We start from the raw sequence: 27,077 nt of genomic DNA on the forward strand, positions 1-27,077 counted from the left end.
TTTATAATCTTTACTTTTGTACAACTGGTGTATTGGTGAACTTTTAAATTGAGAGCTAACTGCAATAAAGTAGATGAACAGAGAAAAAAATTAGTGCACTTGAGAGGAACTGGTTGGAGACAACAGAATATTTCCAGATGTCTCTATGATAATATGCCTTGTTGTATCATTCATTTCAACCACTTCAAAATCTATTTCATTCCATTTTTGCTCTTCTTCCCTTCATTCTCTTCTTCATATCCCAGGACTAGAGGGCAAAGCTTTCTGTTTCTTACTCTTGACGACTTCTTTTCGCTGGCGATCCAGAGGCAAGGTGGCTACTTTATACATCACGGGAAATATAACAGTAGTGAATAGTGCTGCCCCCAAACAGGAGTGCAGAACTACTGGCAAACCCAGGTATTGTCCTTGAACCACACCTACTACTGCAGGAATAGCCATTTGTCCCAGGGCACCACCGATTAGAATAAATGCAGCAGATTTCCCACTTATGGTCGTGTACTGCTCAATCCAGGAAACACCACTGGGAAACGTAGCTGCCATTGAGGCCCCATACACTGAAGTGGCAATCCAGAGACAGAGTGGACTCTTGTTGAAAAGTACCAGAAATAAAGATGAAGCCAGGCTGCCAATGTTGCTCAACACAATCATGGTGCCCGGCTGTAGGCATGTAGCAAAGAAGATTGCCAGGCCCCTGCAGGCTGCAAAGGTCCCCCAGAAGATGGAGTTCAACCCAGCTGCTTCGCGTTCTTCCATGCCAGCATAGGTGGTGGCAAAGGAGAAAACATAAGAGCCATATGTTACCTCTGCTCCAACATAAAAAAAGAAGAACAAGAAAAGGAGGCAGAGAAGGGTCTTGTGATATTCAGCTCTTCGATATCCCTGAGCAGATGGTTTTGATTTTTCTTGCCTTGAGCTTTTCTTGAAAAACAGAGCAAACAGAAAGAGAGACACTATGAAAATGTAAGTGCTGGTAGAAGCATAAGCCCAGAGTAGATTCATGTCATCAGGCAATCCAAACAGAGGGGCTGAGTCAGCTTCAGATGATCCGTTGGTGGCTGGAGGCTGAAAAGCAGGCTCTGTGTTGTTTTCGGCAGACACTGAGGTACCCAGTGCCAATTTAGCCAGAATTGGAGCCAGAAAGGCACCCAAGGCAAAACTGAAGTGTAAGGCCTGCATGTATGGGGCTCCTTCATGCCCCCAAATATCCAAGATAAGGACATTACCACCTGCCAGGAAAAGAGGGAAAAATGCTTTATGTTAAACTCAGTAAAATTAAAAAAAAAAAAAAAAAACATGACTGTGAAAACAAGACTAAGTTTGTATTACCTGGCATCATGTTTTAAGTTATCAAATATTGCATCTGAGTCAATTCTTTAATTAAGGAACTCTTAACCCACGACCACCAAAGGGCGATGCCTTACCAACATCTCATACACATACATGGAATTCTACAGAACTACCTCCAAGAGCCAGACACTTTCACAGAAATTTTTTATAACAGTGCTAACACCATCCTGCAGAGTAATATTTATAGACCTATTTATTGTAAATATTTAAAATATATTTTTACTAGGTAAAATTTATTTATTTATTTTTGGTACCAAGCCTTGAACCCAGGGGCACTTTTTAAATATCCCCAGCCTTTTGAAATATTTTATTTGAAACAGGGTCTCACTAAGTTGCTTAGGGCCTTGCTAAGTTGCTGAGGCTGGCTTTGAACTCATGATCCTCCTGCCTCAGTCTCCTGAGCCACTGGGATTACAGGTGTGCACCATTGTGCCCAGCATATTAGGTAAAATTTTATACCAGATAGTGCTCAAATTTCCAAATCTATACACATTTGCAACTGATAGTCGTTTTGGAATATTATTTATTTCTCTATAAAAACAGATGAAAATCACTTCCAGGAACCTTAATTCTGCAGGACTCATGTATACCTGTTACATAGTAAAAGCACACCTTTTGCTTTCCTTGTCTCTACAAAGGCCAGAAGCATCATAGCCTGGCTTTTTAAAAAATTAGATATTTTCAAATAAATACATAATTCCATCTCTCTTTTTACAAACAAAGATTAAAGAAGAAAACATATCAAGTAATATTATAGGAGGGAAGGGAGGCACAGAAAGTTGGATTCAGTGCTAAACAAATATAACTCCCAGTTTTTAGTAGCTTTTAAAAGTCATTATAACATATGAAAAAATAATTCTGTGAAACAATAGAACTTTTGAGAGAGAGAGAAAGAATAGGAAAAAAAAAAGTAAAAATCAGTATACACTTCTACACCCAAATGAAAATCTGTAATGTAATTAACCACGGGAGGGTATCCTTCCTGTTTGGATGCTGTAATTCAACAATCCTCTCAAAGAACTGAATCATTTTAATTTCACTTCAGAGTTGGCTGCTCAGAAATTGGTTCCCTAATTGGTAAAAAGAGTAGCTACTAGAAGGAATGTTCTCACTGGGTGACCTCATGAACAGCTCAAAAGTTTATGTCATTTCAAGGGCATTGCAAGTGACACTTCACTATTCTCCATCCTTCTTTTCCTAGCAGTAGTGACCTGATCTCAGAGTTGATAATGAAGGGCTCACTCACCTGTATCCAGAATGCTAGATGAAACACCCATGACCGACATCATGACAATCAGTAACACTGCTGTCTTGCAGAAAGGGATAAAATAAAGACCCACTGTGGTGACCACCAGTGACACTCCTGAGGAGAAAGGTAATAAAGTCAGCTATAAAAAGCAGTATTCATGAAGAGTCATGAGTCAAGTCAACACCATAATACTTCTAAAAATGTAAAATAAGATCAAATTAAAACTGGGTAATCTGAGAAGCTAAGAGTTTCCACTTTTATAAATGCTTTTGTCACTTCAAAACTTTATAATTTTTATGAACTGTAAAAGATAAGTTACAGCCAGGCGCGACGGTGCATGCCTCTAATCCCAGCAGCTTAGGAGGCTGAGGCAGGAGAATCGCAAGTTCAAAGCCAGTCTCAGCAATTTATGGAGGCGCTAAGAAACTCAGTAAGACCCTATCTCTAAATAAAATGTTAAAAAAGGACTGGAGATGTGACTCAGTGTCTAAGCACCCCTGGGTTCAATACCCAGTACTACCCCCCCCAAAAAAAAATAAATTACTGCAACATGAATACAATTCTAGTGCTATAAACAACTAAACTATAAATTATATCACAAAGAAATGTTTGATAACAAAAGAGGCAGAAATTCTTTCATTAAATGTTTCTTATTTAAGAACCAAAAGGGACTTCTAGATGAGGTAATAAATTAAAAAGCCAAAAAGAAAATTCAATTGGCATAGTGGTGTAGTATAACTTAAAAACACTAGTTTGGAGAATGGGAAGGAAATAGAAGATTCTTATTGTTGGACTGCCATGTAGTTCTGTGGTAGAGCACATATGTAGCATGTGCAAGATCTTGGGTTTGATAACCTGGACCCAAATAAAAATTATACACACACACACACACACACACACACACACACATATTATGGGTTTCTCTTCACTCAAAAACTGGCTACATTTTATATTAGAGCTTGCTTCTATGCTTTTACAGCCAAAGAAAGATTCCACAATTACTTGCTTTGTCATTATTAAACCATCAATTCACTCATATGTGAATATATAATATTTATTCATATATTCTTTCAATCTACTTTAGAAATAAGAGAATTTATTCACCAGAAGTAATAGATTGTGCTCCTTCTTCAAAAGTGCATTATTATATCAATCTAAATTTTTTAAGTGTGTTAATTTATTCAAAACCAGTATGTTAAAGCTTTGCCATCTATTTCCTGGTGAGGTAGAACAGTCTGGGGTCATCACTGACATGGGGCAGTAGCGACAAAAATGTAGCCTACCTCAGTTCACTCGCCATCTCCTGCCCCTTCACTTCCAACCCAGACTCCATAGAGCCAGGGCAGATTCCAGGAGCTCCTTCTGAGCTCCGTGGCCCTGGGAGAGCTGCCCTACACCCTGATGAGCAGAACTTTTTGAACAATCATTGGGTGACCCTGGAGGGATGCCTAAATTACAGTCAAGGTCAGGAAGTCTAAGCATTGCTAACACACCTGAGGGCTGATCTGAGTTTCCAGAGGGCCCAGCACAGATTCCCCTGAACTGCCAAGGTGAGAGCAGGACCATGGAAACCCAGCTTCCACGGAGGACACCAAAACACCACCCATTTCGGTTGTCAACCATTCTGCAGGCTACCGTTTTCATACTTAAAGGCAAGTTGTAAACTCTTCAAAAATCACAAAGAAATGAAAATCAGTGTCTACTTACCCAAAAGTAAAAAATGATTCATACGGTCATAAAGAATGCCACCAAGTACAAAGCCGCTCATATATCCAAAAGCACGACCCACAAATATTTCAGAAAGACTGCTGATATTTCGGTTCACATTTCTTGCCAAATCTTGAAACGTAGGTCCCAGTATAGCAATTGCTGTTCCCTAAAATTTATGAAGACAAAAAGCTTTTCCTTACAAACAAAATAATATCCATATAATTTGTATCCATCACAAAAAGTGGTGGGTGAGATACAGATGCAATGCAGAGAATTATTTTAAGCCACATTGCAAGGAAAAAATGTACAATGACAATACTAATACTACTTGAGCCATTGATTCCTACATATTTCCCCCTTTTTAAAATTTTTTTAATAGTTGATAGATTATTTATTTATCTATTTATTTATTTATTTATATGTGGTGCTAAGAATCGAACCCAGCCTCCCACATGCCAGGCAAGTGCACTATTGCTTAGCCACAACCCCAGCTCCCTCTTATTTCCCTTTTAAAAACTCAATTTTTAACAAATGCTGAAATTCTTGTTACTTTTTGTTATATTGTTTCCTATTTGAATAATACCTTAAAAGTACTAAAAACTAATAAGGATCTGGGGATGAACTCAGTGGTAGATTCTTTTTTTTTTTTTTTTTTTTAAGAGAGAGAGAGAGAATTTTAATGTTTATTTTTTAGTTTTCGGCGGACACAACATCTTTGTTTGTATGTGGTGCTGAGGATCGAACCCGGGCCACATGCATGCCAGGCGAGTGCGCTATTGCTTGAGCCACAGCCTCAGTGGTAGATTCTTTACCTAGCATGCAAGATGCCTTTGGTTTGATCCCAAACACTGGGGAAAAATTTAATAAAATATACCATTAAATGTATTCTTTTTTTTTAAGAGAGAGAGAGAAAATTTTTTAATATTTATTTTTTAGTTTTCGGTGGACAGAACATTTTATTTTATTTTTATGTGGTGCTGAGGATCGAACCCAGCATCCCGTGCATGCCAGGCGAGCACGCTACCGCTTGAGCCACATCCCCAGCCCTAAACATATGCTTAAAATTGGTATCTATATTTTAAAATATACTGCATGCACTAATATGAGAATTTAGATATAAAAATACAAATTATCAAAGTATTCTATTTTTTTATTTTAGAACAGCAATACTCCTGGTACATATAGGGTCATTTGGCTGAGCTCCAAATATTCCAGAGGGAACCAATGTAAACATTTCTAAATCTACATTTTTCTTCAAGGAAATTCCCAGCCATCAGGAGAATAGTTTGTAAGGCTTAGAAACTTCTACATACATATGTATAGATTGATTTTAAACAATAAAATTTCTCAAAGAAAATTATATTGTGAAACATTAAATTTGTTCTAAAACTGCTCTATATGTAACTATCATGGTTTAAATGTGAGGTGCCCCAGAGGCTTCTGTTAATGTCAGAATGTTCAGAGGTGAAAGAATTCAGTTGTGAGAGCTGTAACCTAATCAGTCCATCCTATTCTGAATGGACTAACTAGGTGGTAACTAAGCAGGGGAGGCACGACTGGAGGAGCTGAATCACTGGGGAAGTGCCCTGGAAGGGTGCATCTTTCCTGTGGTCCCTTCTCTTTTCTTTCTGTGCTTCCTGGCCCTGAGCTGAGCAGCTTTCCTCTGCTGGACTCTTCCCCCATGATGTGTAGCATCACCCTGGGCCCAGAACAATGGAGTCAGCCATCTACAAACTAAGACTTCTGAAACTGTAAGCACCAAATAAACTTTTCCTTCTCTAAATTGTTCTTGTCAGATATTTTGGTCACAGTGATACAAAAGCAGACAAAATAGTAACAAAGTATAATCTAATTTACTATGTCAACACACTTTAACCTGAGAGTGTAACTTTTTAAATAAATGGCCAATCACACATTGCATAATGTTCCAGTGTGTCCAAATAAGGTAAATGCTAAGCTGAAAGTAATTATGCTATTTCTTTATGTAACTTTATCTTTTTTAAAAAAATTTTTTAGTTATACATGGACACAATATCTTTATTTTGTTTATTTTTATGTGGTGCTGAGGGTCAAACCCAGCGAATTACATGTGGGAGGCAAGTTCTCTGCCACTGAGCCCCAACCTCAGCCGCTGTAACTTCTTCTTTTTGTCTGTAGGTATTGCCTGCCCATGTTGCTGAGTGGAGTTTTATTAAACTTTATTACTTCAGGGTTTTCTCAATTCATGAATTGTTCTTTGCTCAAATAAACTGCTAAATTTAATAGGTCTAAATTTCTTCCTTTAATGGGATGGCATCAGATGAGGATCCAAAGTAGATGTCCAGCGACCAGTGTCCCAGAATAGCAGTAGCCATTCCCTAAAATGAATTCTTGCACTAATATGAGAATTTAAGATCAAAAATTCACTGGTGGATTGAAACAATCACCTTATGCCTGATCTCTCAATGAAATTGGGGTCTCCTGTGAGTTTTCTATTTAATGCAAGCTCCATAAATTTGTTTTGAGTTCTCTGACTTAATTTGAGCACTTTTTACTGGATTGAGACCAAAATTGAGAAAGAAGAGAAAGGATGTTCTCTTCTGCCACATGTTCCCTGTGTCAGTCACATTTTCATTGCTAGGACCAAAATACATAACAGGAACAATTTTAAGGAGGAAAAGTTTATTTGGGCTCAGGGTTTCAGAAGTTCAGTTGTTGATGGACCAACGCCATTGCACTCAGCCCAAGGTAAGGCAGATCTCATCAGGGTGAAAGGGCATGGGGGTGGAGCGCTGCCCCACTCATGGCAGTTAAAAAGCATATTGAGAGGGGAAGGGGCCACAGGGAAAATTAACTTTCCTGAGCATGTACCTGGTGACCTACCTCTTCCAGCCATACCCTACCAGCCTGCAGTTACCATCCGGTTAGTCCATTCAAACTAGGATGGACCAATTAAGTTGAAGCTCTTTAATCTAATCACTTTACCTCTGACTATTCCTGCATTAACACAAAAGTTTTGGGATGATACCTCACATCCAAACCATAACATTTCTCCCCACATCCCCTAAAACTCACGTCCATCTCACAATGCAAAATGCATTTAGTCCATCTCCAAGAATGCCCATAGCCCTAGCATTTTCAATATTGCCCAAATGCCCAAGTCCAAAGTCTCCTTTGAGAGTCAAGGCAAGCTCTCAGCTGTGAGGCCCCTGTAAGATCAAAAGCAAGTTAGATGCTTCCAGTATATAAAGGCAAAGTAAACATTTCCCTTCCGAAATGGAAAAATAGGGGTATAGAAACAAAGGGTGGGACCAAAGCAATACAAAAACTAAACTGGACAAACAAGTCTTGTAGCTCCACATCCAGCATCTGGGGCACAGGGTAGTGAGATGTGATCTCCAAAAGGCTTAGGCAGCCCTACCCATTTGGCCTTGCCAGTTGCAGCTCATACGACTTCCTTTTTAGTCTGGTTCTGTCCACAGCCGCAGCTTTTCTTGTCAGGTGATCCGTATTACTGGCATCTCTTATTGAAACAGTCTTCACTCCAGTTCTGGGGTCACATTCACAGCTTCACACATCACTCTTTTAGAAACATCCTGCAGGAATTCTAATCCAGCTACATTTTTCTGATCTTCCAAGTCTTCTCTGAAGTCTCAGTGGAAACCTTAATGATCCCCTAAGGAATCCAGCACCCTGCATAACTGCAGAACCAGGACCTTGTAGATAATGCGAAGGCTTGTCAACAGTTCAAGCAATAACTGGGCCCTCTAGGATCACAGCAGCCGTAGCCTCTGAGTGCCTGGATGACTGAGCATGGTGACACAAGTTCCTAGGACTTTCTTTGTGAGAAGAATGACTTTTTTATCTTCCATCTTCAGATTTTCCCACACTATGTGCACAAACAAGTTCCAAAAACAAGTTTGTCCCAGCAGCAACCTCACTTCTTGGATCCATTTTCCATATTAGTTAACTTTTCATTGCTGTGACCAAAATATCCAACAAGAACAACTTAGAGGAGGAAAAGTTTATTATTGCTCATGGTCTCAGGAGTTTGGTTCAGGGTGGACCTACTCCATTGAACCAATTGCACTGGTCTGAAGACAAACCATCAGGGCTGAAGGGTGTGGTGAATGAGTGCTGTCTGTTGATGGTGGTCAAAAAATAGAGAGGGATTGAGCTGGGGATGTGGCTCAAGCGGTAGCGTGCTCGCCTGGCATGTGTATGGCCTGGGTTCGATCCTCAGCACCACATACAAACAAAGATGTTGTGTCGCTGAAAGCTAAAAAATAAATATTAAGTCAGTCTCTCTCTCTCTCTCTCAAAAAAAAAAAAAAAAAAAAAAAACACAGAGAGGGAAATAGGCCATAGGGAAGAAGAACACTTTCAAAGCACACACCCAGTAACCTACCTCTTTCAGCCATGCCCTACCTGCCTGGTTACCACAGTCCATTCAAATTAGGATGAACTGATTAGGTTATAGCTCTCATAATCTAACAATTTTGCCTCCTAATATTCCTATATTAACAGAGGAGCTATAGAGGAATACTTTATATAAAGTCATAACACTCTCCAAGAGGTATATTTTATTTTTTTTCTTCCATTTTTGATAGCTGTGGTTGCTCCAAACACCTCAAGGCTTCTTGGAGAATTTTGCTGTGGCAAAACTGGATAGGGGTGGGAGTAAGCAGGCTGTTTGGCTCTTAGCAGGTCACTCCCATCTCCAGGACTGTGCTTGAACTTGAGCAGTGAGATAGAACAGAGCATTGACATGAATTGGGCATTTTCACATCAGTGGATACTGCCTGGGAGCTCCCCAAACCAGGCTTTCCTGCCTAAAGGCTCCAACGTCACTCAGTGAACACATGGCTCATAAATGGCTTCTGGCACATGACTAAGCAGAAACAATTAGCCAACTCTTTCCCCTTACCCTTATTGGAGTAGTTCATGTGCTTCCTCCCCTTATGCTGCAGCAAATGTCCTAATAAAACCTCTTTAGGATGGTATTGTATCTTGTTAATGCCTGATTTCTATCTCAAGCAGAGCAGTCTAAACTGGATATACTAAGAGCTGGTGATTTCCAAAAGGCTCCTGGCCCCAAAAGGTGTCGGAAGATGGGGCTGAAAATGCTAAGGGCAGATAGTAGTCAGGGAGTCGTGGGGAGTGACAGAGCGCAACAGAGAGCAGCTGCGTCTGTTGGAGGAGTTCAAGAAAGTTCCCACTAGCTGCTGGCTCCTACTGCCAGGAGATCAGCAACAAGGAAAGTTGCTAACACTAAGGGAACTTGACTTTGCCTATTCATGATTTCTATCTGAAGTGGGCAAAAGAACCCTCAGCTGACTGGTCACATCTTGGTGACCTATAAAGAGGACTTCCCCTTGAGAGGGCACAGAAAAAGATGACTGACAAGTGTAAAGGCCAGCACAGATCTGCCTGTGGATGACAAGTGGTCACCTGAATCATTGCTGCAAGATCTGCTTCAACTGCTGGTACAACTGTGTGAGCCTCCCCATCCTCTTCATGTGAAAGATGCAACCCTACCTCCATGTCCATGTTCTTTAGCCTTTCTTTCATCTCTTTTGCTCACTGGTGATGATTTTTATCACACTGCAGATATCTGTGGTGGCCCTGACTCAACCGCCCAGTTTGTACTGCAGACTGGTTTCACCATTCCAGCACACTCTGAGGCAGGCTCTAACTTGGTTTCAGAAGCTCTCCCTTGGATTACAGACTAGTTGTACCACTGCAGAGTTCTTTGTTTTGCTTTCTGAATTTCTCAGTTCTGTTTGCTTTCTGGAACTCTGACTCAAACACATCCTGTTTAGTGAGCACCCATAACTCTCTTGTCTCCATACCTGTAAAAATCTGATATTTCATCTGTGTATACCAAGAAACTGGCTCTTGAAAACCCTGAGATTTCCATCTTCCTCTTCTCCTTTTGTTCTCCTGTGAGACATTTCTGTCTTTCACTCCTGGTGTTCCAAAGCACTCAACCCTTAGGTGTCTAATTACTAACTGGGGTTAAGTCTGAGAGACTTACGAAAAACAGACTGACTTTCTTTTGTGATAAAGCCTTGCCTCAATACACACTAGAAGACCAAGGGTATTGGCCAGAGAATGGGTCTGTGAATTATAGCCTCATTCTTGTTATGGTTCAGATATGAGGTGTCCCACAAAAGCACAAATAGTAAATGATGCAAGAATGTTCAGAGGTGAAATGTTTAGATTGTGAGAGCTGTAACCTCACCAGTGAATTAATCCACTTAAGTGGATTAAAAAGTGGTAAATGTAGGTGGGTAGGATGTGCCTTAAAGAAGTGGGTTACTGGCATGTTTGGGGAGTTTATATTTTGTCCCCGGTATGCAGAGCTCTTCCTATGCTTCCTGGATATCTGAATCAAGCACCTATTTTTCCACCAGACCCTTCCACCATGGTGTTCTTTCCATGATAAGCCCAAAGCTATGGATCTGGCCAACCATGAACTGAACCTCTAAAACTATGAGCCAAAATAACCTTTTTCTTCTCTAAGTTGTTCTTGTTGGGTCTTTTGGTCACAGTGATGCAACACTGACTAAAACAATCCTCCATTCTGGAAAAGGAAAAAAAATGAGGAGAAATTTTCTGCATTTTGGATTTTATGAAATTGTGCCAGGAGCCTAGCCTAAGCAACTTCTGTTGGGTCTGTGGTGACAGTCTTCAAGACCACTAGGCCTACTGACTCAAACATATGAAGGAAGTCATAAACATTTGAGTCAGGGACCCCAGACTCCATGTTTTTTTAACCTGGATAGAGGAAGCCAGAAAGGACAGGAGAATATAGAAACAAATATGACTTGTGGCTGTCTTAATGCAACCACTACCTCAGGGTAACCCAAAATATACCAGAAAAGAGCCTTGGCACCTGGGTAAAAATCATATTTTAGGATATAAGGTCACTGGAAGAGGGACTGCCCTGACTTCCCCAAGAAGGGTTCATGTAACTTGGAGAAATAGAAAGTAAGATGTATATGATATTGGCAGCTATATCTTTTGATTGACCAAGTATCCAGAGCTCTTGATTAAGTAAAACCTGCAGAACAGCCACATGCTATAAAAATGGTTCAGTAAAGAGTAGCTAGCCTCTTCAAGGCTTCAACTTTTACAATTATTAAAAATGGATCAATTAGGTAAATATAAAGGAGACAAATATTTATAAATATAAGTAATATATATATATATATAAAACATCTGGGTCATTCTTAAGTAAGCCAAAATACTGAATATCAACGGGTAAAAATGAATTCAAAGTACTCTGGGCTTCTTAAAATGTGTAAAAAGACAATATATTTGGTTCTGCTAAATGTGTTAAAATTATAACTGGCTTGAGTAATCTCATGTGTGAAGAATACAAAAGAGCAGCTTCAGCTGTGTTTGGATGAAGACACTGGAAAAAGTTCAAGTATCTCACCTTATTGGGAAAAAGAGTAATTTTGGAATATTTGTAAGGATTATTATCAAAACATGAAAAAATAGGGCAGTAAGAAAAAAGTAAATTTTAAAAAGAAATATTAAAAAGTTATAGGCATGGGGTTTATATTTTTTATTACAAAGGTCAAAAGGAAAGGGAAAACATATGAATGGGAAAGGATTTTGAATGAGGGCAAAATCAAAAGAGTTAAGCAAAATGTAGAGGGTCTAAACAAGTCATAGGAAGTTTGTAAAGCATTAATCTTATGGAAAAAAACTGCATATGTGATTAAGCTGGCAATAACTAAGGAAAATTATTTACAGGTTTTTTTTTTTTGTAATGGCGATTGAACCCAGGGGTGCTTAACCACTGAGCCATATCTCAAACACTTTTTTATATTTTATTTACACACAGAGTCTCACTGAGTTGCTAAGTGCCTCACTAATCTGCTGAAGCTGGCTTTAAATTTGTGCTCTTCCTGCCTCAGCCTTCTGAGTTGCTGGGATTACAGGCAAGCACCACTAGTTATTTACAGGTATGTGTTTTTTTAAAGTTATTGATGGATCTTTATTTACTTTTATGTGGTGCTGAGAATCAAACTCAGTACCTCACACATGCTAGGTACTAAGCTATGACCCCAGCTCTATTTACACAGATTTTAATCCACCAAAAATCTTATGGTCATGTCATAATACTGTCAGTTATAATTGTTATCCTAAAATGATAAATACAATGGAAATAACTAAACTGTCTTGTCAAGCTGCTGAACTTTCTTGCCAAAATTCTTACCGTGGCTGTTCTAAGTCCTTTGTCATCCACAGTTTTGACTCTTCCCTAAACTGTTTATAATCAGGGTCATGGAAGGTCTCTAACAATTACTCTCAGATGCATCTTTCTGATAAGACTAGACTTTTTTGTAGACAAACTGGGTTTTCTCCAGTAATTTGAAATTGGGATGATTGTAACATATTGGATGCCGACCATCACCTACAGGAAAGATAGGATCCAACATAAAATGGACCAAAGGTTGGTGGAACAGGCATTCTGGGTATTCAACAAACAAGACTTGGAGGCTAAAGCCAAGGAAGATAAAAGGACTAAGAGGACAGCCAGGATTTTGGTCCGAACTCTCCAAGGTTAGCAGGACCCAGAGGGTGACAAGACCCCTCTAAAAGAGCCCTGAAAATCCAGGAGATACCCAGCCTCCCATTCAGAGCAATTGTGAGGATCCTAGAGACTAGAATCCTAAAGGTACCCGTTCCACAAGAGGAGAGTCATTGGGGATTGTAATATCCCCAGTGCTTTCAAGGAAAGTCACATTGTCAGTTAGACTGGCTCATCCTGGCAGATGATACAATTGGTATAGGAAAGGACTGAGAGTCAAGAGACTTTTCATAAGACTTTCAAATAACCCCCAGGCAGCCTGAAGTGTCCTTAAAAGCAGAAGGACAGAAGTTGATTTTTGGTGGATATAGGGGTCTTGAACACCTGGCAGGCAAGTATAACCAAAAACAGCTGTATTTTTATGGGGGGGTGGGAATCCAAGAATAATCATATATGGACTATTACAAGGAAAAGATAGTGGTCTTTTAGTGTTCCTGATCATGTTTTCATTGGATGAATTGATGTAGCAATAAACTAATTACAAAAACTACCAGAGAATTGTTTTAAACTGGTATTTAGATAAAGTATACTAAAAGCATTATTCACCAATAGTAAGATAACTTATTTAAATAAAATTCTAAGTTTCATGTAAATGAAAATGCAGAAGTCATATAACCTAGCCTTCTTATTTTAGGAATGAGAAGCTCAGATTCAGAGAGGTTTCTTGCCTAATGTCATGATCTAGTTGTAAAAATAAAGTACATAAAGCAAATGGCTAGGAGTGGGGTGGGAAGTTTGACTAGGAGACATGAAGAGTTGCAGGTTAATTTATAAGCAATAAGATTAACAAATTTTGTTAAAACAATGGATTAATGGTTGTCCACAACAAAAATAAGTGACATAGGAAAAGAATAAGACAAAAACTAGCTAAGGAAAGTGATATATGCAAATTAGGTGAATGTTTTTTAAAAATCACAGTTCTAATTTGGCTAACAATGGTTCTTAGCCTAAATTACACTGTATGTTAAAATAACCTGGGTGTATAAGACATCAGTGCTGACAATGAATAAGAGCCCCTGCCTAGACCTCTAATTCCCCAGGCCTGTTAAAACTCTGGGAATAGGCCTTGGCTATTGTTTCAGAACACCCCTTTTTCTAAGCTCCCACCAGACAAAAATTTCTAAGTTACAGATGTGGGTAGAGAAATTGTGAAAAGTGAAAATGACAAGGATTAGGGTAAGGTCAATTTTGAAAAATTAAGCCAGAAATATGAAGGTCCTGAACCTTCATATTTTAGGTTAATAAAAATGGAAACAAAGGCAAACGTAGAAAATTATTGCAGATGGGAAATCTGTAAGTCTTAGCAGCTGTTTATTTGTAGATTTAAGATTAAAAATTTTTTCAAATGGGAAAATGATAGTTCCACTAATTTTACTCATAGGTGGGTAAAATTAGTTTTGGTTTGATGTTGAGTAAGCTATAGAGCTCTCTTGGGAGAAACATGGTGCAGGTAGGGCTGACAGCAGATTGTTATGAAGGAGGCCTAAAATTCAAGAAAAGTTAATGATGGCCTGTCATCCACATAGGAAGGACAAAAGGCTAGGGGTGAACCTTGAAAAATTATCTGTATGTAGGGGACAAAGGGAAGACATACAATCAATAAATAATAGGTGACCAAAAAGCATAGACATTAAAAAATTGGCATGTTTTAGAATCTAAAAGAGGAGACTTTTAAAATGAAAACTAGCAACATGTCAAAAGCTACAGAGACTCTCTGGGCCTGGGGTTGTGGCTCAGCAGTAGAATGCTCACCTTGCAAGCACAAGATCCTGGGTTCGATCCTCAGCACCACATAAAAATAAATAAGTGAAATAAAGGTATTGAGTCCAACTACAACTAAAACATAAATATATTTTTAAAAAGCTACAGAGACTCTCAACTCAATTTGATGGAAAAGATTTAAATAAAAATGTAAAGAAAATCAGATGGCATGAGGTTCAAAACTAAGTGGACAGGACACATGATGAACCCAGACTAGTTCCATTTTAAGATTGGGAGCCGGGCTGGGGATGTGGCTCAAGCGGTAACGCGCTCGCCTGGCATGCGTGTGGCCCGGGTTTGATCCTCAGCGCCACATACAAACAGAGATGTTGTGTCCGCCGAGAACTAAAAAATAAATATTGAAGAATTCTCTCTCTTTCTCCCTCCCCTACTCTCTCTTTGAAAAAAAAAAAAAAAAAAGATTGGGAGCCATCTCTTCACAAAGTCATGAAAAGTTAATTTCTGTTTTACTACAAATTACTGCAATTTCTAAACTTGTGTGGAATTCCTGCCTGTGCCTTGAACTCACCCATGCCTGGTTTTTCCTGACCAGATAACAGCCCTCTTTGAAACCTCAACAGCACCTCATAAAGTCTGATGTTAGGATCTAAAATTATTCCCTACCTTGAAATGTTAAGCCATGTAGGTCATTAACCTATTATCTGCCTTTGTATTATGCTTGTCAAAATCCTGTTAGCTATAACTTCTCAAGACGCCCACCCTTTGCAACTTTTTGTACTATAAAAACTTTTTCCTGGAAAGCTGGGGTGTTGAGCTCTAGGCCAGCTTTGGGAGAGACAGTCCTGGCCAGCTCTTGTGTACACAATACAAGCTTGCTTTAATTTGATTTAAAACTGGAGTTGGTGGTCTTTTCTTAGCGACATGGTTCAATATGTACCCATAAGAGTTTTTAGCTATTCATTCTAAAACTTTGGGATGCAGGGAATAGCTGAGAAGATTTTTAAAAATAAATAAATAAATAAATAACAGACGCTTGAGTTCTGTTTATAGGAAGGCAACAAGAGTAGTTTAGAGGTGGAAGAGGGCAAAGCACTAAAGGAAGGAGGAGGGAGGTAAGAGAGAGTGAGAATTAAATTGAGGCTCCTCTAACTGTTTCCAAGCCTCCAAAATGAACAAAGATCGCTATTATTTTGATAGTTTGGCAGGTACAGCAAGTTTTTCTATCATATCTTATCATGATGTTTTTCAATGATATTAGTTAACAGATCATACATGAATTAGCCTTTTTCAGCCCTTTCCGTCCCATGGGTCATTTCGAGGAGAGAAATGTATCCCCAAAAGGTGGAGTATGTGGTGGTAAAACAAAGTAGAGAGAGCTAAACTGGACCTGAGAAGGGGCTCTGGGCATTTCACCAGCTATTGTAACACGAGAAAGCTCCCATATATCCAGGCCCACAGGGCACTTAGTTCATAAAACTGCTTTTTTTTCCTTGAGCTTTGTTTGCCTTTTTACCTTATTGGTAAGACTCTACCCCTCCCCCATATCTCCTGGTTGCAATTAAATGCAGGGACTCAAAATAAATGGCTAGAGAAAGAACCAAAAAGGTAGCCCCTGAGCACCATCTCCCATCACCAACACAAAAGGAGGGAGGGCTCTCCTCCCTGACCAACACAATCTAAACGTTCACTTGGTTCAAAACTTGTGGTGATGACAGGGGCACGATTTTCTACTCTCAGGCCGGGAAGAGCACTTGATCTTTGGTTCAGCTAGATAGGCAGCTCACAGGATCCACTCCAGGGTACTCCCAGACCTGCCACGCAGTTTATCCTCTGAGGAGATTAGCAATAATGATCAAATCATCCATTTGTGGGAACACTACAACCTGAGGTAGGATAAATGATCTGAAAACACAGAACTGCATTATGATGTGAGCAAAAATGATGATATTAAATCCTTTGAGCCTAGAATATACTAAATCTCTGTGCAGTTTAATGGTGGCCTAAAGGTGACAAAGGAGCATGAATATTTTCATTTGGCTTCCGTCAGCCTATTTCCTTTCTGTGCCTCTACCCTATAATTTACAATGATTCTTCTTATGCCAGGATTAAACAGCTGACTTCTTTTTTAGGTTATAGCAGACCCATGTCAAGTTAATTACAATGCAAGGCTTCCAGCCAGTGCCCTTGGGAGAAAAGTCAGGCCCCTACAAATCAGCAGAGTGGTCAATAATAGATTTTCATGCTTCCAGGAAACCATAGGGTCACTGCCTCTGTCAGCAGGAATAAATTACAGAAGACAGAGAACTTCACTTGTGACTCCTTAAGATTAAGAAGGATAGGGGCTAGGGTTGTGGCTCAGTGATAGAGCACTTTCCTAGCATTTGTGAGGCACTTGATTTGATCCTCAGCACCATATATAAATAAATAAAATAAAGGTTCATTGACGTGTATGTGTGTGTGTGTGTGTGTGTGTGTGTGTGTGTGTGTAACTAAAAAAAAAATATATATATATATATATATATATTTTTTTTTTTTTTTTTAAAAAGATTAAGGACGATAAAATCTCTTAGAAGAAATGAGACAGAAGAGAAGGGTCCAGGGCTCAGTGCTTCCTGGGGAGTACTTTGAATTTTTCTTTCTTCCATCTTTGATAGCTACAGCTTTTCCAAACACCTCAAGGCTGAATGGAACCTTTTTCTTTGGTTGCTGCAGCTTTGATTGCAGGGCCATCCAGCATGATATAGTCCCATAGCCTCTCTGGATAACTCTGCCTCTTTACATCAGCAGTCCACAATCAGGTCAATGAAGAGCTCTTTCCCTACTCATAACCAAACAAAAAGTCTAAAATAGCCAGCAGGACACTGCAAAATGCATGATCGTGCCTTTTTTCCCTACATAAGCTGCCATCCCCTGTGCTGCAGCACTAGTCCTAATAAAACCTCTTTTGGGTTTTTGTTTTTGTTTTTTAATCTTGCTTATGCATGATTTCTTCCTCTAGTAGAGCAGGCTGAACTGGATACACTAAGAGCTGGTAACACCAAAGGCTTCTGGCCCTGAAAGGAGCCAGGAGATGGAGATGAAAATGCTAAAAGTCAGGAAATAGTGGAGAGTGACAGAGTGAAACAGAGAGCCACTAATTCTGTCTGCTGGAGGAGTTCCAGAGAGCTTCCACTAGCTGCTGTCTCCTACAGCTGAGAGCAGCAAGGAGAGTCACTAATATTGGAAACTGAGAGCTACTAACACTAAGGGAGCTTCACTTTACCCATTCATAATTTCTGAGTTGAACAAAAGAACATCTAGTTGACTATTAACAGGATCACATTGGATCTGAAAATTAACTGGGCTGTATACAGTTGGAAAACTGAAGTAGGTACCTTTTGAAAATGGGTTTCTCCAAATCTAAGGATCTGAGACACAGGAGTTTGGAAATCCACTTCATGAGACATCCACTAACTTAGTTTTCAAAATCATGGGCTCTGAACATGTGAGGCACTTGGTTCGATCCCCAGCACCACATAAACAAATTAAATAAAATAAAGGTATTGTGTCCATCTACAACTAAAAAAAAAAAATTAAAAAAAAAGTTAGTCAAAGGCTTTAGATAGTTGGGAAGGAAACTTTGTAACACTGGTCAGAAAAAATTTTTGAACTTAGATATTCCTTAATACTTACATGAGTTTTGTATTGTTTTATCTGATGCATGGCCAAATTTTTTAAATGAAAGATGCAAGATCTGCTTCTGTTTATATGTTGATGTATGTCTCTATGTATGATGTGTATGTGATATTTTATGTCCTTATGATACTGACTTCTACTTTCTTTGCTTTAAGAAAAATAATTGCTGATGTGATTCTGCAATCTGTATATGGGGTAAAAATGGGAGCTCATATCCCACTTGAATCAAAGTGTGAAATATGATATATCAAGAACTATGTAATGTTTTGAACAACCTACAATAAAAATTAATTTAAAAAAAAGAAAAATAATTGCTTTTATAAATGAATTAGTCTCTCTCTCAAAAAAAAAAAAAAAAGAACTAATTCACATTATTTTCAGGTTTGTGTGAATTGGATAGTCTTTGGTTCATAAAGTATTCATGACTTATATGAAACAGACATGTCTTTCAATTTTCAGCATTAGATATAATACAGACACACAACTTTCCCTACCTACATTGAAGATAAAATAAGCTTATGTTATCTTTACAATGTAAAATTTGTCATCAAGAAAAATAACTTATTCTAAATTGCCTTTTTCTTGATTTTGAATTAATTTTGGGATTTTCCAAATGTGTATTTAGAATATCTCAAAAGGATATCACTCTTTTTAAGAAAGAGATATAGTAAACTAATTAAGCTTGTTTGATATTACATTATGTGGGAATCATTGTTATTTAATAAGTAATGCTAAAATTTGAGTTATAGTTAAATGGGTATATTAGTAATACATGTTTCAGAAACTATGAAATTCATAGACATCTAATAGTCCAAAGATAACACTATTAGTCATAATTCTAGTTTTATCTTAAAAATATTTTTTTGCAACCAAGTAGCCAAACATTCTTGTCCATTCATCACTATGGTAAAAACCAATCATCAGAACTTTAACTATGGCCATTTTAAGTCTTATCACTCAAAGTTAATTTTTTTTAGTGTGCTACTTTCCTTTCCGGTGTGTTCAAGGATATTCATGGAAAGTACTCTGTCAAGTATAGACATCTGATAACATCATTTCATTGCACTGGGTAAGAATTCTCAGAACTAAAATGAAAAAAAAAAAACACAAATGGCTTATAAAAATCAAGCTAATGTTTAATCCTACATCAAGCACAATAAGAATTAATTGAATACTAAGGAAATAACTTGGTAGATTTTGTATTAACTCAGTAAATGCTAAAATTGTGAAGACATGCTGTTCGAACAAAGTCCATTTAATAAACAGTGCTATGCACCTGATCTGGAGGAAAAAAAATGGTATTTAAGTAGATGGAAATCCATTGCTCTTGTGTGTAGTCATGGAGTGATTGATGCCTTGTCCTTGTTGAGTCTTTATAGGTTCCATGATTTAAAACTCTGTACTCTGGGGGAGATTCAAGACAGTGGATTAAAGGAAGGCTGCATTTCCAGTTGCTCCATATCTCAGTGAGCGTACTGCTTCTCAGGGAGGTGGGTGAAAGAAAGAATACACTGAAATTCAATATAGCAAAGTCAGAGACTCTTAGGAGTCCAAAAATTTGGGTGCATTTAACAAAGGACAAGAAAAAGTACATTGGGGCCAAGCCAGTGGTAGTAGCAGCAGTAGCATTGTTTGACCACAGAGGAGAGGGATAACACAAAAAGAAAGAGAAACACAATGGAGAAATTTGGCACAGAAAAACCTATAGAACAGAAAAGCAGTCTGAACTTAACTGAACCAGAAGATGCACAGTGAGATGGTATTTGAAAAGTGCTCCATGTTTTTACTCTGGCAAGCAGAGAGCCGAGGTGGGAAGACATCTTGAAGAGACTGTGCTATAGCTTGCTGCTGCAGGAGCCCAGGAGATCAAAGCAAATATTGCTATATTGTCCCAGAAACCACCTATCATGTGGCCTCTGGTGTATCTAGCAGAATATGTACCTGACAGAAAAAAAAAATTGTACACAGGGACATTCAAGTATTTTGAGGATCAAAGGTTTTTGTTTCAAGTCATAGATAAGAAGATGAGTGCATCTAGCCTGCCCTTCAAGTCTGAGAGCTTATATGATTAGCCTAAGAGGATTGGAAAATTGAACAGGCTGCCATGATTACACTCAGGGATTATACTTGTAGACTGAGCCTGGGAAGGCCATATTCATTGGCATTGAAGTGTGTGAGATCTGTGGAGGGTTGGCTCCCCTACCCTAAAAGTAGAATTCTTGGTAGACTCTTGAAATCCAGATGCCCAGCATCTGCCTGGCCCTCTGGGTATGTTGATCTAATCTCTCCAGAGCAAATGTCACTTGACAAAGACCCAAAGGCCTGATCAGAGCTAAACCCCAGCTGTTGCACCATCACATTTAGAAATCTGTAGCAGAATTTGGTCTGTCCATGTAAAACTCCAATCAACAGTACTTTCCATTCTGTCTTAATTTATACTGGGAGATAGGAAGCTGAGAACTAATTCAACCAGCTTCAGCTCCCGGCCACTCCAGCTGGCAGCTCAGTGAGTAATACAAAAAGAGGAAAGACTTAACAAACTCTAGTACTTTCTCTAAGGCATATATAGCTCAAGAAAAATGGAAAGAAGGGCAGTCTGGCATAGGCAATGAACATCTAAGTTGTCAACAGTTTTGACCACTTTAGTAAAGACAATTTTCATTAATAATTCTCTCTCTCTCTCTCTCTCTCTCTCTCTCTCAACTGCTGTGTTGATTGTCTGATGGATATACATTAATATACATAACTGTTTATTTTTCCCTTCTTTTCATCATTTTAAAAATAATTTTTTATATTTCCTGTTTTGTCTTTTGAGGATTGAGGGTTTCATTTATTTGGGGATTTTTTGGGGGAGGGTCTTGTTTCTCTTTTTCTTTCTCTCTCTTTCTCTCTAATAGCTAAATTCTCTTGTTTTCTCTTTCTCTCTATTTATTTTGGTTCTTGTTTCCCCTCCTTTTTCAATTCAAAAGAAGCCAGGTGCAATAGTGCATACCTATAATCCCAGCAGCGTGAGAGGCTGAGGCAGGAGGATCGCAATTTCAAAGCCAAGCTTAGCAACTAATGGAGGCCCTAAGCAACTCAGCAAGAACCTGTCTCTAAATAAAATAATTTTTAAAAGGCTGGGGATGTAGCTCAGTGGTTAAGCACCCCTGGGTTGAATCTCTGGTACAAAAAAAAAAATCAAAAGATTCACTATACTTGTCATTTTCAATTTTCAGAGCTTATTGGCAGTAATCTTGAAGTTACATGTACCTGTGATTATATACTATACCTGGTACCCAGCCTCTTGGACAGAAATGAAATGAAAATGTTGGGGATATTTCAGAAGTATGCCAGAATTGGTGAATGAGAGAGTCCTGTATTACAATATTCTGTATAGTAGTGGCCTTCAAAATCCTTTTCATACAGTAGCTTGGGAAAATGCCAGAATTTAATTGGCTGATGATTGCAGTGTGAACAAGGACTTATCTGTAGGAAAGACTGGGAAAAAAAAGGTGAACGCTTTTATCTCTGATCTTTGAAAGGGATAAATGCCCAGATGGTGTTCTCGGTTTTTATGTTATTAGACTAATGTTCTATGTAAATAGTTAAGATGTAAATATTTTGAAAGAAATTCAAAAGAATAATTATTTAAATGATCAATGAATTCCAAAGAGAACATGGAAAACAATTCAATGAATTTAGGAAGTTAGTTCAAGATATGAATGAGAAATACAATAAGGAGGTAGAGATTGATATTGAAAAACAACCAAATGTAAATCTTGGAAATGAAAGACACAATAAATCAAATAAAATGTTCAAAGTCTTCTAATAGGGTTGAGCAAGCATAAAACAGAATCACAGGGCTGGAAGACAGGTGGCTATCCTTTGAACAATCTGACAGTATTAAAGAAAATAAGTAACCATGACCAGAATATACAGAATTATAGGGCAACACCAATAGAACAAAGTTAAGAATAATTGGAATCAAAGAGCATTCTGAGATGAAGGTTAATAACATGGATAACCTCTTCAAGGAAATAAAACTTTCCAGGCCTTGAGAATGAGCTGGAATCAGATACAGAATGCATTCAGAATCCCCAATAGAAAAGGTTTAAAAGAACCTGGCCATGCATGGTGATGCATACCTGTAATCCCAGCAACTAAAGGGGCTGAGGCAGGAGGATCATAAGTGTGAGACCAGCCTCAGCAACTTAGCAAGATCCTCAGTGACTTACTGAAAAAAGGATCAAGGATGTAGCTCAGTGGTAAAGTATCATGGGTTCAACCTTCAGTCCAAGGGAGAAGGGGAAAAAAAGAACAAGAATAAGAAAGGAAGAAAAAGCAAAAGAACCTCTCCATGGCATCTTATAATTAAAATGCCTAGCACATAGGACAGGATAGAATTTTAAAAGCCTCAAGAATAAAATGTAAGGTCAAGTTTAGAGGTAAACCAATCAAAATAACATGTAATTTCCCAGCACAAACAGGAGAGGTTGGAATGATGTATTCCACACCCTAAAAGAAAATAACTGTTAACCAAGATTACTGTATCCAGTAGAGCTATCTTCAGAATTGGCAAAGAAATAAAATCCTTCCAGGACAAGCAGAACTAAAAGAATTCCTGACTACTAAGCCAGCACTATTTAAAATGCTTAAAGAAATACTACACATAGAAGAAATCAATCTGATCTCTACCAAATATAGAAAACTTGTCTGGGTGATGTCTGAAAAATTGTGCATATGAAAGAACTAGGAATTACATATGTGTGTGCAAATCATGAGTGATGTCTGCCAAAGTACATTGTGTACACAAGACCCGAGGATAACCTGTGGAGCTACAAATACAAGTATTACATCACACTAAATCCAGGAACATCCCTTTACAATAAACAAGGTTTCATACCCTCACAGCATGCTATAAAGGGATCACGCGCACACACACACACACACACACACACACACACACACAAATTTCCCACTGGACCTTGTTCAGTGCTTTGCAGACTTAAGAGTGATGAATTTCATAGACTGCTGCTGGATGGCCACTAGATGACACTCTTTTCAGCCTCCAAGAGACTGGAGAATTTGTCTACCTGGTTTTGCATCTACCCTGGTTCAAATGTTGCTATTTTGCCTGGCTCACTACTGCCTTCTGAAGAGCTTTCCCTGAAAGTTCCCATACCTTCCATAATCAGAGACCAAAGCAGTCAATGGCCAAAATTCACACCAACACTGAAAATATGAAAGTTTTTAACAGGGTTCTGGGTGTTCACTCTTGGCAGTAGTAAAGTGCCATGGTATGGAATTAGAAGCTAACACATTAGTTGGGGGAAGTTTTGGATATTCTAGCTAATCAGACTTCCCAGGAATTCAGAACAGTAGAAGCCACTCTCTGATTGGATGCTGAGAATATGGATGCTCAACAAAGTACTTAGTGGGAAAAAAAATTGTGTTTCATATGTCTTTCTTGCCCATGTGTGGAGCTTGTTTATGGTGTTAAACCAAACAATGTTGTGTTTAACATTCCCTTGATTTTGTCAGTACAGAAAGAGTAATTTAAAAGATGGCTGATCATCTGGGCGTGGTGGTGTATTACTCAGTTGTTAGAACAATGTTTACTTAGCATATATAAAGCCCTGGGTTTAGTCCACAGCTCTAAAACAAAAGAAAAAAAAAAAGATGGGTGAGATACTGCTGTTTCTCTACACACTGCCACTGTATACATTAAATGAACAACTTAGAAAAAGGAACACATGGTGTGTTCATGGCAGCCACTAATAGTTGGTTTGCAGGCAACCTGGATGTTTGAGGGCAACTATGCCCCTAATTATCATCATGCCCCAGAGACTATGAGCATTGGACCCTAATGCTGTTGAATTCTTTATTGCATGAAACTTGCATTGTTTGATTTTGATCAGTTTGGTTTGTGGAGATATTTGTACTTTAGTTTCTTGGTTTTATCCTCCTGATAGGCATTGTAAGTGTCCTTGATACCTTGTACCCATCAAGATTCAGATGTTTTTATTCAGCCATCCTTCTTTTAGGCATCAAAATGGCAACAAAAACTTAAAGAAGGCATAAAGAATCATCCAACTCATTTGTCATTGTACATTGTGAATTTCATAATTATGCAAACCTGTCAATTGTGTTGGTGATAGAAGGTTCCCTCACTGCTCCAGGTTTCAATCTCACAAAAAGGAGAGGCTGAGTAAAAGGGGGGAGTTGTTAAATTCAATTTGGCCTAATGATGCCTGTGTATGGGGGCGAGTTCAACATACCTAATGTCACCTGAGTATATTTTTGGAACAAGTTGCTTAGCAGCCAAGCAATTAGCCCATTACATGCTGCAAACTGCTCAGAAATGTGCACCAACAGCACATGAGCTGTAACTATTCAAGCTATTTATTTATATCACTTTCTTGTTGTGTCTATAGATACTGCCTGCCCACCTTCCTGGTTGGAGTTTTTTGAACCTTTACTGGTTTAGGTGGTCCCTGGTTCCTAAATCATTCCTTTCTGCAAAAAAAACTGCTAAGACTTTACTTGTCTGACCTTTTCTTTTTAATAGGTGTTAGCAAGAACAAGCAGTCATGGTTGCCTGCTGGAAGAAATTCCTTAATGCCTTTAAGAAAAAAAAAAATGTTTCTAATTCAACTATAATTCAAAAACAATTGACTCTACTTGTGCTGCTATGCTCCCTATCCAGGAGCTGCCTCTTGTCTGAGCAGCAGGAGTCCAAGTCCAGGGTGTGCATAGGTGGCACAGCAAGCATTTTGTAAAAGGAGAAAAGTCAGAATACTGGCTCTAGTGGTTACTTCATGCCTTCAAAGGACTTACAACAAGACCTGGCACAAAGTAAGGGCTCACCAAATATCAGAGATCTCTTTCTTTCTCACCACCCCCACCTCCCACTCTAGGAATGGGGGTGGTGAGTCTCTGAGCAAAGTGACCAGACCAATCAAGGCAAAGCCGGGACTCCAACTGGGAAGGTCGCTTTCTCTGCAAGAAGACACCTGAGAGGGTCGCTTCCCCAGCTCTCCCCAGCCCCAGGAAGGCCGAATACAGGATCACGGTGGTGAACCGGCGCAGCAGGGTTTCAAAGTGACCAGACCAATCAAGGCTGAGTCTCTGAGCAAAGTGACCAGAAATGACTCTCCTCATTGGACTCATTTACCCAACTCCCCAGAATCACAATTATTGTATCATCAGATGGGAAGTAGCCACAAATAGTGAACTGAGGGGCAGCCCAGGAGTTTGGCAAACAGTGCTTCTAGACTTGCACTTTGCTCCAAGAAAAACTTTTAAGGATCTGACAGATTAGTTAAATAGGATCACTAGCAGAGTAAGAGATCTGTTGATGGCTCTACCGCTCAACCAGCTGTGTGATTCAGAAAAGTCACTGTTCTCGTGGCCTATTTCCTATTTGCAAAATTAAGCAGTTGGTTGAATTTAGTTACACCAGCAGAAAGAGGGAATTCCAAAAAAGCACTTTTCTGTGGCATCATTCCGGAAGCGATGGCAGTAGCTACAGACCTGTGCAATACCTTTTGTGTTTCCCCCATCACATCAAGGAGGGTCTGCTTCAATTGAAAACACATTAGGAAAGTTAAATACCCTCCACGATTAGAACTGTACCAGTTTGAAATGATTACAAAACAAGACCCAGGCAGAATATCTAATGCTCCCAAGGTCACAAAACTTGCGGAGGGAGCAGGGGGGCAAAGCCGGGACTCCAACTGGGAAGGTCGCTTTCTCTGCAAGAAGACACCTGAGAGGGTCGCTCCCCCGGCTCTCACCAGCCCCAGGAAGGCCGCATACAGGATCGCGGTGATGAACCAGCGCAGCAGGGTTTCATGTCGACTTCTCCTCCCGGAGACCCCCACCACTTGGGTCTCTTTCTTCGCTGGGACCTCGGCCTGGAGGAGCTGCTGCCCCGCAGCCGCGGCCCCGGCACCACGAAACTCCTGTTCCAGCTCCAGCTTGGCGGCTCCAGAGACGTGGTCTTGCTGCCGCTGACCTTTTCGGCGGATCCTTGGAGATCTGAACTCCAAGCCTCCAGGCCTCCTTGGGCAACCTCCTCCGGGGTCTGTCACGGGTCACCTCCTGGGAAAGTCGGACTTTGGAACGCGCCGCTGTAGCAGGTAGCGAACCGAGGCGCTCCATCGCCCGCTATTTCTGGGTGGATCACGCGGCAGAAGCGAGGACCCTGGCCCACCAGCACCTAGCCGCTACCCAGCGTGTCTTTGTGGCCTGGGAGACCGGCCCTCGCCCTCCGGCTTCAGCAGCCGGCTTCGCTGGACCCACCCGGACCAGAGGACCCGCGCCCCATGGCGAGCTGAAACTGCAGCCGCGGAACAGACGAATCAGGAGAGAAGATGCGCGTCCCGGCGGCTCCCGGGCTCCCCAGCGATGGGACCGTGCCTGCCGCTGAGCCTCTGCGCGCCTGGCGGCGCTCTTCTCCCGGGTCTCCGGCTGGCCTGGGGGGACAAAAGCATCCCCACGTCCAGCACGTGCACATCCAGGCAAATGAAAGGATTTCACATCCAAGCACACAAGTCCGTAGTGCCAAATAGCAAGCAGTAGGCATGGCACATCTGGTGAGTAGGGCAGCATCTCGGGGCTGCTGAGATGGTGGAAATTAGGAGCATCCCGTGTGGAACAGAACACAGCGAACGTATGAGCAGTAAATGCTCCGGAAAAATTAAGAGTAGCGCCACCAAAGACGGACCTGGAGCAAGGATATCAAGAAGGTCCAAATGCTGGTGTGATAAGAAAGTTCTGGAGATGCTCGTTGCAGCAGGA

The 27,077-nt window shown here is 39.8% G+C and overlaps 1 protein-coding gene and 1 pseudogene across 1 annotated transcript; one reads left to right on the top strand and one right to left on the bottom strand.

Moving 5' to 3' along the window:
• Positions 1–234: 234 nt before the first annotated feature.
• Positions 235–26,113, bottom strand: LOC143402394 (sodium-dependent glucose transporter 1B-like). The gene is made up of 4 exons (XM_076859837.1): positions 26,072–26,113; positions 4,307–4,475; positions 2,597–2,713; positions 235–1,229 (listed from the first exon to the last, which is right to left on the bottom strand). Exons 2-4 carry the CDS (start codon positions 4,365–4,367, stop codon positions 235–237), a joined length of 1,173 nt encoding a protein of 390 aa, XP_076715952.1. The 5' UTR covers positions 4,368–4,475; positions 26,072–26,113.
• LOC143401863 (protein kish-A pseudogene) lies at positions 19,971–21,704 on the top strand (annotated as a pseudogene).
• Positions 26,114–27,077: the final 964 nt, after the last annotated feature.

This window comes from Callospermophilus lateralis, chromosome 6, assembly GCF_048772815.1.
Source record: "Callospermophilus lateralis isolate mCalLat2 chromosome 6, mCalLat2.hap1, whole genome shotgun sequence".
Lineage (NCBI taxonomy): Eukaryota > Metazoa > Chordata > Mammalia > Rodentia > Sciuridae > Callospermophilus > Callospermophilus lateralis.

Coding starts and splice junctions, on each gene's coding strand:
- LOC143402394 (XM_076859837.1), bottom strand. CDS start 4,367: ATGAGCGGCTTTGTACTTGGTGGCATTCTTTATGACCGTATGAATCAT. Junction 2,714..4,306: donor GAATCATTTTTTACTTTTGG/GTAAGTAGACAC, acceptor CTTTCTCCTCAG/GAGTGTCACTGGTGGTCACC. Junction 1,230..2,596: donor ATCTAGCATTCTGGATACAG/GTGAGTGAGCCC, acceptor TTTTCCTGGCAG/GTGGTAATGTCCTTATCTTG.